This window comes from Gossypium hirsutum, chromosome A05, assembly GCF_007990345.1.
Source record: "Gossypium hirsutum isolate 1008001.06 chromosome A05, Gossypium_hirsutum_v2.1, whole genome shotgun sequence".
NCBI classification, from domain to species: Eukaryota; Viridiplantae; Streptophyta; class Magnoliopsida; order Malvales; family Malvaceae; genus Gossypium; species Gossypium hirsutum.
Window position 1 is genome coordinate 33,832,976 of NC_053428.1, and position 11,612 is coordinate 33,844,587.

General features: G+C 32.0%; 1 protein-coding gene across 1 annotated transcript; it reads left to right on the forward strand.

Moving 5' to 3' along the window:
• Positions 1-7,972: 7,972 nt before the first annotated feature.
• On the forward strand, positions 7,973-11,338 carry LOC107904407 (mitotic spindle checkpoint protein BUBR1). The gene is made up of 11 exons (XM_016830769.2): positions 7,973-8,320; positions 8,434-8,493; positions 8,735-8,879; positions 9,109-9,266; positions 9,464-9,545; positions 9,645-9,711; positions 9,800-9,854; positions 10,148-10,313; positions 10,413-10,495; positions 10,730-10,807; positions 10,898-11,338. The coding sequence occupies exons 1-11, from the start codon at positions 8,148-8,150 to the stop codon at positions 10,959-10,961; spliced, it is 1,131 nt and encodes a 376-aa protein (XP_016686258.2). The 5' UTR covers positions 7,973-8,147; the 3' UTR covers positions 10,962-11,338.
• Positions 11,339-11,612: the final 274 nt, after the last annotated feature.

Here is an 11,612-nt window from a genome sequence, read left to right on the forward strand (position 1 = left end):
AGCAGATTTATTACCAAATCACTCTTTCACACCTAACTTGCATGCTTGTTATTTAAACATGTATATCACCAATCAATCATCACATATCTATGATTTTACTTAAGAATAATCTCCATTTCATCATTTTAAAGCACAATATGTTAGCTGATTTTTTCCCTTTAACATCTAAGGCACATGCATGCTCATTTGTTTGGCTCAACTTCACATATCTTCCATTTTTCATCAAAAGAACATGAAACAACAACCATTTCCTTCATTTTAATTCATGACCAAATGCTCACAACACAACCAAAAATCAAAATATACTTCAAGAGTTAAGGTAGAATCAAGAAGAACTCATGAACCTCAAAATAGAAGCAAGGTACCAAGAACTTACCTTCAATTTTCCTCCTCCTAATGACCGAATACTCAAGAGCTTTCTCCTCTCCATTCTCTTCTCTAACTTTCAGCTATGATGAACAAAGATGGACAAAACTTTGTTCTTTTCACCCCTTTTTCTTTTAATAAAACTTCATATTTCATCCATTTAATTCTTTAATACAAAAGACATGAAATTCTTATCATGAAACATTTACCTAACCCATTATCATGAAACATTTACCTAACCCATTATCATGGAACATTTACCTAACCTATTATCATGGAACATTTACCTAACCTATTATCAATTTGTATCAATTTGTACCATAAATTATGGATATCAAGTGCACATTTTGTCTACAACAACATGATGGCTATCCACTTCATGTAAAATGGGAGGTTTGTCATGCAAATCCTCCTATTTTGCACTCCTATTTATTTGGCCACTTCAATTTAGCCTATAGCATTTTCAATCATTTTCACATAGGTTTTATTTCATAATTTCACCCCCTTTTTCTTATGGAACAAAAATTAATTAAATTTTCCGGGTTCTATCTTAAGCTTGGGCCTTTTAGAGGCCCACTAACATAATTAAACCTATGCCAACATTCACAGAATTCCTGAAAATTGGGGCGTTACATTGTAGTTGTTGGGGCCTGCCTTCGGTCGATGTAGATCCTTACATTCATGCAACCTCCAGTCTATACCTAAGTGGCTGGGAAGATGACCCACATTGATAGAACAAAAATACTGGAGGTGTTTACGTCACCCACGGCGATGCAGATCATCAAGCTCTTGAGATGCCACAAGAATAGATTATTGGAATCTAAAGTGTTGCAACACTCTATCCGCCTTGCATCTCGATGGTAGCATATACTACCAATTAGGCCTTAATGTGCCAGCGTTGAGATTTACAAAGAATTCCTCAAGAATTACTGCCCGAATTACCGGGTCCACGTATGGTGTGCATTCAAACTATATGAATATGATAAAAACACTAGTTATATATATACTAGTAAATACTAAATATTAAATACGAAATCGACTATGTTATTTGTATATAGTTCAAAAATAAATAAATACATACATCCGTTTCCTGTCGCTGGTCCAATAGAAGTTATATATCTTCAAACTCGATAAGTAATCCCACGTGACTCGGGGCATGGTTCTACCGAATTAAATAAATTATTAGCATAAAAATTTTATTTGAAATCAATTTATTAATGGTAATATATACTTAATTTTACCTTGTTACGAATGGAAATATATACAGGTTGTTCACTCAATGACGTAAAAATGGATGGCGATATCGAGCCTATGATTGTAGTAGTAAAAGATAACCACCAATTTTGATTTTTCTTGGTTTTGTCGCCCGACACATCTCCCGATACAATGTCGCCAACACTTCAGACCCCCAATTGAGTTCACCAGCCTGTCTAAAATCGACGAGTTTCAACAGCCACTTAGATGTACAATGTTTCATGACTTATCAGACATCAGAATACCCCTGATAATTTGAAGGATGTATGCCCAAGCGTATCGTAGTCTTCTCTCTTCAGTAGAATCCTCCGCCAGCTCCACAAAATTATTTTGTAACCAGGCTATTTCGATCCTACCTCTGGTAATCATCTTTGGTACCACACCCAAAAGTTCGTAACAAACGATCCCCTAATTAACAGACTGAATAGACCCAATGACTACCGATCTGTCCATGGGCAACCCTAACTATAACTGCACGTCCCCTAGAGTGATAGTACACTCACCATATGAAAGATAGAATATGTGCGTGTCTGGTCTCCACCTCGCCCCCAACGCATTTAGGAGTTTCGGGTCCAACTTACACCCCCAGCCTAAGTAGGTCACGTTGAAAAAACCAGCTTCTCTCAAGTATGTTGTAACACCCCCTAACCCCACGCCGTCAGCGGAATAGGGCTACGAGATATTACCGGACTTATACACTAACATTTATACAAAACCCAGTCATACACTTTACATTCCAGATCAATATTCATCAAATTTCATCATAAAGTCCCCAATATGGACCTACAGGGCCCAAAATATGTTTTAGAAGTGATTCGGGACTAAACTGGCAACTTTAGAAATTTTTTTCCTTTGGAGATAGGGGCACACGCCCATGTGGCCTGGGACATGCCCGTGTGGCCTGGAACATGGTCGTGAGGCCAGGCCGTGGGCAGATCTAACTTGCACACACAGCCGTGGGAACAGGCCGTGTGACATAAACAGAGGGCCACACGGCCTGAGCACACGTCCATGTGCCTTGGCCGTGTGAAAACATGATTTTTGACCATTTTTATGCTATTTTCACTTGCTAAACACATCTAATTCTTGCCCAAACATTTACTGATAATTCTTAAACCAAATATCATACATTATGCCACTTAGACTTAGCAAATATTCATTCATTCACTTTAAAACCTCTTAAGGATCACTTACCACAATACATATCAAAATTTACTACAGTATCATACTAGTCAAACTCATGTAAATTTAATTTCTAAAACATACACATTTCATACCATGCTTCAACAACTTTCATGTTTATACACTATCATATACAAAATAATACCTTAACAACCTAGGTACATGCCATTTTACCAAAAGAAAAGTATTCACCACTTTGAGTCCGGGATTGACTTGGATGCTGAGTCCTTAACTTTCTTTCATACCTAGACCTACGCACGGAAACATATCGTACGCTGAGTATACACTCAGTGGTATTTCTATAAACTAATATTTAAAACAATAATAAGCTATGTATATACATTGTAACATAAATTTTTATTTCATAATCTTATTAGCTTCATCACTTACCTTTAACTTATAGCTCTTAAATGTATTTAAACAAATCTTTTTATACTTTTCATATCATTCAATATCTTTCAATACTTGTAAAACAATCAAATGATCAATAGCAGTCAGTCTTTGTCTTACTTTCAATTACCCCTATTAACATAACTCGGACCTAGACGGATACACGAATCCAACCCATACACCGGGGATAATGTACAGTGTTTCATCAGCTGAAACCAGAATACACCGTGGGGTAACAGTAACAGTAGCAGTAACAGTCATAGTCAGGTACGGAGTACCTCTTCGGAACGAATCCGGAACAGTCACAATAGTCGACACATATAGTGTCTCATTGACACACAGTTGGAATATCCCTGAACACTTCCAATCCTATGGCATGTCAATTATATCTGACTAGTCCGACACTTATTAATAGGGTGTAAAAATTATTACATTTCAATACAAAAGTAGTAATAATTTCTATCATATCATTCATTATACATTCTAACTACTAAGAATAGCAATTACATTGTATTAAATCATTAAGCATAGTTTATAGAAATACAAACTGAATTTCTCGAGTTTACTCGATATCCTCGTTCACTTTCTCCTTTCCCTTTTTCGATGATGTTTCTGGTGCTACGTTGGCTACATAAAATTTAACATTTAAAATTATCAATATATATTATTTAATAACACACTCTTGTATTTCCATGTTTCTTTTACTTAAATTCCAATTTAGTCCTTCCACCATAACTATTCTTTTTCTTCAAAATAAATCCTATATTTTCATTCAATTATCATTTTAAACTATTCCAACTCTTAAATTTTCAGCATAAAACACTAATTATAACATCTTCTCAATTCAATCCCTATTATTGCAAGACCTATATTTTCTTTCACAATTTAATCCTTCTCCCACTTCTAACTTGAATTTCCATCAAATTAACATTTACTTCTTCCATTTATTCAACTTAATCAACATCTAAAAATTCAATATCTTTCTAAATTTCAACATAACTCAAGTAGTATTCTTTCCTAGGATTCCATAGACATCAAAATTACAAGAAAAAGGATCAAATTGACTTACCAATCAAGTTTGGAACTCCAAAACCCTAAATTTTCCTTTTCTTTTTCTTTCTTTCTTTCCTTGCTCTGTTTCGTTTTCATTCATTCTTTATTTTATTTTTTTATTTAATTACTTTATTATATTATATTATTATAATATACTTTAATCATTTTTTTATTATTTCTTATTTAATAAGTAAATACTTATTTATACATACATTTGTACCAATTAAAATAATACAAATGTATTTATACATACCACACACTTGTCCCCAAAGGCTTATTTGCTAATTTAGTCTCTTGAATTTTCTATAGTTTATAATTAAACTTTTACACTATATTCAGTCTAGTCCTTTCACTAAATTAGCCTTGATTAAGCTAAATTTACTTAATTAAAATCTAATTAACCTCTCACTTAACTTCGTAAATATTTCTAATAAATATTTACGAATCTAATTTCTAAAATTGAAGACCCCAAAATTCACTTTTCCGATGACCTAAAAATTTGGGTCATTACATATGTTTCGATCAACAGTGATGGAAGACTGGATAAATTACGAATAAAAAATATTAAGGTCAATTATAACTATGAAATAAAAAAATTTAAAAATTTAAAAAATATTAAAAATTATTCTTACCATTTGCAATTGATTGACGGAGATGTGCTTGTCATCAAGACGGATTAGAGACCCGGTCATTGCTTAATTGAATACGGACAAATTTTTAATAAAAATGTTGTTTCTTGGAATTACTTATAAAATAATAATAATATTAACTTAGATAAAAATAGAATTTAGGATTGTAATTTGAGACCTTTTTGAGAATTGTGAGAAATTAGGAGAGAATTTGTGAGAATTGTGTGTGAAAAATGTGATGGGGGGTTTATCCTTTTTTTTTTGGACTATTGGGGGTCCAACGGCTAGTTCAAATTGCCATTGGAGTTGACTGTTGGAGCACGGGCAAAAGCGCGCCGACGTATATGCTTTTTTGAAAAGCGCTTCGACATAGCATGTTTTACCTGACATTAGAGGAAAAAGTGCTGAGCTAGACGCGTTTTTCTGTGTTTTCCTTGAAAACAATGCCAGCTCATCGCGTTTTAGTAAAAATGGACCATTCCCGTTATTTTTGAAAAAATGACCCATTTTTGTAATTTTCTTTTGGAAATGGGCCTTTTCTGGTCATTTGGTCTTTTATACTAACTTGAATTGATTGAGTTGGTTAATTATTCATTAGTATTTTGTAAGTATCAAAGTTTAGGATTTACCAAAAGTTAATTTCATAAATACCATTATTAGCTTTTTAAATTTAGGTTATAGTGAGACTAAAGACGCACACATGATAATTGCATATGATGAGTTTTAAGCTTGAGTACTTCAAATTTAGGTCATAGGCAAAGCCATGAACTTTGTATTAGAGGGGTCGAAATGAAATTAAAAAAATTGAAGGGTCAAATTCAAAATTATTTATGTCAAAATGGTTGAAATTAAATTATTAATATTTGGAAGTGACCAAAAATGTAATTTTTCCATATTATTAAAAAGCTAAAAGAATTATATTGAATAATTAAATTTCAAAGGGACTAAAAAAGATATTATACCTTTTAGCCAGGGGGGGGGGCTAGGACTCGTGTCTTTGACATGGGCTGCATACAAATGCCCTTGACCAAGGCGCAGACTAATAACCTTAGTTGCATTTATGGATGATTTGGGGTCGCTTAGCCTACTAGGACTGGTCCAATACTAGAAAGATTCAAGGTTTATCTACTTGATGTTTAGTGAAAATATAAACACCCTAATAACTTGTATTGTACCAGGTAATTTTGTAATTCTAAGGTTCAGATTATACAAATAGTTTAAATTTCTTAGTACTCTATCTTGTAGATATGTTTGAATTTAAGCCGTTGTAATTTGATTTGTACCATTGAATGTAGGAAAGTTCAACTATAAATAAAGGAATTTTCCTATCTCATTTGTAATCATTCAGTTTTGTGTAATTAAATTGAGAGAACATTTTCTTTAAAAGTTTTGTTGTGCCTTTTTTTTTCTTTTGATGCTTATTGCTTGTGTATATAATTAGTGCCTTAGAAATTTTTTATTGAGATTCTCAATTTTCAGTGATTTAAGTTGATTTAAGTAAATTTGAAACAAATACATTACTTAGGTTTACTAAGTTATAGTCTAGGTCCATTGTACCTGCCGTCTTTGATTACACCCTTCACCCTTGCATCTAAGTGCTAAATAAAAGCTCTAAATACATTCCAAACAAGTTTTAAAATATATGTAATTTAAAATATATTATATAAAACTGTTTTTAGATGTTATAAGTTATATAAAAAAAGTTAAATAATATATATTATGTAATTAAAAATAAGTTTAGCCGAAGTAAACTTAAGCTTTAAATATTCAGTACACATGCATGGACCTTAGAGGAATAACTCAATATATAAATAGATGTACTTTTAAGTCAATTTAATTTAAAAAAATTAAATATGTATTTGATTTTTTCACACTTTAGTTGAAATGACTATGTTAAAATAGTGAAATGCATCATGTCATGTGTTCAAATATCATAGTTTTTATTATGTGTATATATATTATTAGATTTGCCAAAATACAAAAAGACATAAATATCTTCAAAATAATGATTGTTAATTTGTAAAACTTCTTAATATTTAGTGTATATATATAAGGCTTAATGGATAAAAATTCTCAAATAATTAAAAAAAAATCAATTAAGTTCCTCTCAATTTTTTGCATTGAATTAAGCTCCTCATGTCAACAAAAAGTAAAAAGATTTAAAATATTTTTTAAAATTATTTTAAAAAATAAATTTATAATGAATGGAAAAAATGTGGGTATTCAAAAACTCATTTATTCAGATTCATTTTAAAATTATAAAAAAATATAAAAAATTGTAAAAAAACCGTTAAATTTACAATCCAACCATAATCTTTTTCCTTTTTTTTTTTTTTAAAAGCAGTCTATTTTCACTTAATTCTTTCCCCATGTTCTAGATTTTGTTTAACTTATTATATAGATACGTACACTTACATTCCATTAATTTATACTTACATTCCATATTTTTATATTTCAATTGAAAATGATATATTTTGAATATTTATATAAAAAATTAATTGATTTGAAATATCAATTAACATGTTTGTTAGATGATCTCTCTTGCAAATGTGTTTTTAAAACAAGAAATAAATAAACAACAGAATAGACAGAACATAATAACTGTTTAGTTTTAATTAACTCTTTAATGTTCAATTTTATATGCAAAAGTGCACTTTATAATTTTTAAATAATTTTAGTAATTTTAAAATTGTTTTATTTTTTATATTCAGAATTAATTTGTTTTAGATTTAATGCAAACATTAAAAAAAATATTAAGTTGAATATATAAAAAAATTTAATAAAAAATTATAAATTATTAAAATAAAATAAAATAAATATTTTTAGAAAAATACTATTAGGCCTAAAACGGGTTTGAGTTAATCTTTTGGAAATATGGACATGCTTTTTAGGCCTATATTTTAGTTCGGGTCAAGCTTAGACAAATATAAAGCATGTTAATATTATATTTAAGCTTAATCCAAATTTAAAGACCCGACTATTAAACAAATCTAATTAAGGGAAAAAAATTAGGAGGAGCTTATTTAAAATAATAATAATAATAATTGAGGACTTTCTATACATTAAACCTAAAAAGAAAGATGGGAATTGACCGAGGCTAGCCCAGTATGTCAAGTTATTTTATTTCAAATCTAATTCTCATATAACGGCAACTTTTCGAGGAGCCGTTGTTACATTTCAAAATTTGAAATCTCATCTCCTTTTTCTAAATTTCTCTCTTTTTTTTTCCATTTCTCAAACTCAGCAAGAAGAGAGCAGAAGAGCAGCCAAGCGATGGATCCAGAGACCGAGTTCCTTTCATCGAAACGACAAACGGGAAACGAATGGGAACTCTTCAAAGAAAACGTGAGACCTTTGAAGAGAGGCCGAAACGTCGATCTCTTAAACCACGCTCTCAAAGCTCGCACCAATGATCAACTCAAGAAATCTCTCCTTGAAAACCGAAGGTCTCTTCCAAAATCCTTATCTACGATTATTTTGTGTTCTTTTTAACTTTATTTTTAATATTTGATCCATTTTCTTTCTGGGTACTTCCTTTTTTCTTACTTTGAATCTTTAGGAGATTGATCGAGGCAATAGATGAGTACCAAGGAGACGATCCTCTCCAGCCTTGGCTTGAGTAACTATTCTTCCCATTACATAACTTTTATTTGAACCTTGAAATGTTCTAATGGTTGGAAACGAATTTGGGTTTTGCATTTTGAATGATTGAAATTCGAAATTGAGTAAAAATGGAAAGCGGGTAGTGTTGACTGTTGATTCAATTGTTTTATTAGGGTGTCCTTGTTTCAAATTAGATATGGTTAAATTATTTCAGTGGCTTATTGTTTGTTTTGTACGTTTTCTTTTTTGGGGTTAAGTTGCATTAAATGGGTTCAAGAGGCATTCCCACCAGGTGGAGACTTCTCAGGACTGGTATTGATCTATGAGCAATGCGTTCGTGCTTTCTGGCATTCGGATCATTATAAAGATGATCTCCGCTACCTGAAAGTTTGGTTGGAATATGTGGGTACTTTTCACCTTCCTTCTTTTTAATCATCTTATATAGAATCATAGATGGTGATGTTTATAGTTTGCTTAAGTTGTTTATGCTTGCTCAGATGTCAATTTAATCAGAAATATGCTACTTAACATGTTATAAATGAACACATCGAAAGCATACCAATTGAAATGGCAATGGTGTTTTCTCTGAGTTTAAAATGCTGAATCAGTGTTTGGGAAATGGTGTTTGCAGGCTGAGCATTGTAGTGATGCTGAGGTCATTTATTATTTTCTTGATGCCAATGATATTGGGAAGACACATTCAGCTTACTATATAGCATATGCTTTGCACATGGAGTCCAAGTCTAAGATGAAAGCAGCAAATGATTTACTCAATCTTGGGATATCAAGGTAAAAGCTGTCTTCCATATTTAGTTTTGATGGAAGATATATGATTTGATTCAACTGATACTGAAGTGCATTTCATTTTATGTTAAAACATGCTTTTTCTCTCAAGGCTTACTTGGTTTGTGTGTAGATTTTTTTATCCATTTATACTTTTGTAAATTTACATTTGTTGATCTAATTAAGCTTTCCTGCAAATGTAGTAATGCTCAACCAATAGAGAAGTTGAGGGATGCATACAAGAAATTTCTTGCTCGCTCAATGAGAAGACCTAATGCTACTGAGGTATAGACTATAGACTGATGTTTAATGTCTTCTCTACATTTGAATTGCTTCTATAGGGATTTTCTTGGTTATGTTTTTCATTCTTTTCCCAAACTACAGGAAGAGTTGAAGGAAGATGACTTACCAGTCCGAAGTTTCGGAACTGTCTTGGCCAGGGGAGAGAGTCGTAAGTTCTATTTCTCTTCTTTGTCAATTTCAATTTACCATCTAAAAGCTTTTTCCACAGCATAATATGTAACTTCATGTGATTGCAGAAAGGCAGGCCATCAAAACTTTTGAGCTTGGCAGAAACAAGTTGAAGCAAGATCAGTAAGCAAAAGAACCTTTCTATACTTAAGTTTGAGCTCTCATCTTGTGTTATTCGGACTTGGATACTTGGAATTTGTATCTCCATATCCATGTTTCAGACACAAATGTCAAACACGTGTACTTCAAGAAAAATGAAAAGCCCAAGCAATGTAGCTCTCATCTTCCTCTACTTCATTCTAACCATGGAGCTCTCATTTTAATCACGGCACTCTATTATCTTCCGTTCTGCAATATTTTTAATAGCCATAAGAACTCCATTATGAGCTTGCTTTTCTATTGGTTTTCATTCATAGGGTGCATCGAACTCCATTATCTATTTACAATGATACAAATATGGATGTCACGAGGGGTCATCACTCTAAGCCAAATACCGGTTCAAACTCTTGGCACACTCTTGGAGGTAGAGCTGAGAGAAACAAAGAAAATAATGCTATGCCTGCAAAGTGGACATCACACAAGGTTTACTTCAACTCCCAAAACATGATATTTTTGCTACTGGGTGATGTATTGTTCAGATTGTTCTAAAAATGACATTGAGCTTCATAAAATTCTTCTCAGATTCCGCAGAGACCTGTGCCTAGAATAGTAGGGGCTGTTGCAAGTGCTCAAATTGAAGTTTTTGTTGATGAGGAATGTGAAGAGTAAGTACTAGTTATTTCTAAAAGTTGTATAACTTTTGGACATGCATGTATACAACTATGTTATTCCGTCTCCTTATTTTTTCTTGAGTATCCCTATACAACATATAATTCTACCACATGAAAATAGAAACATATGGAACTGAATCATTTGTTCAAAATGTTGGTATGTAATCAGTGCCTGTTATATGTTCTATGGTATTTGCATTGCTTATTTTATCAAAATTTTGTTATCAGAAAGCCAAAAGTGCATGATGAGAAGGACAGAACTTCAAGTCTGCAACTGAGAGAGTTGGACGGCAGAAACATAAAAAAGTAAAACGCAATTCGAGATTTCTGGTCTTTAAGCATTGTCTAAAGACAAAGATCACTAAGTTAGCTGATATCTCAAAATCTTTTGTGCAGGGAAACTGAATTACTTAGGGAGAACCCATTGCGAAATTTCCCTTCAAATAGTCTACCTAGATGATTTCAAAGCACTAATGACAATGGTGGCTCCTTGGTGTGTTTGTATCATTTTCATGGTGGGATCAGCTTTTAACTCCAAAGCCTGGTCCATAATATCATGCTGTACTACGTTTTTTACTTGTTTGTTGGCATTTAAGGTTTCATCTTTTGTTGCTCTCAATAAATAGTTGGAAGAACACCTTTCTAATGCTTGTAGTCAAGTTATTTCATGATTTCCCAGTGAAGACATAAGGTGGCTGAATGATTTAATGAAGGTTTGCCTTCTCTGGCAATTCAAATATTTGTATTGTATTCATGTATTTTACCATATTATAATTATCAATTCAATAGGTTCATGTGAAACATTTCTGATTTAGTGGATTGAACCAATTAATTTGATTTTTGGATTTAAGTGTCTAATTCCTTTCATCCGTTCCCAATTTTTGAGGAAGCTTTTATTGCAGGTTTTTCATAGGAAAATGACAAATTTGAAGGGAGGCAGAGTTTTTAGAGAAAATGCTAATACAATGGGTTTGTGTTTGGGAGTTGTGTGTAAGCAAGTTTATCTAATCCATTTTTGGTTCGTGAACATAGATCAAAGGAACTAAATCATATTAAATTTGTGTTATTAATTATTTTTTCTTCTCGAGTATTTATATAATTCACTAAAGAA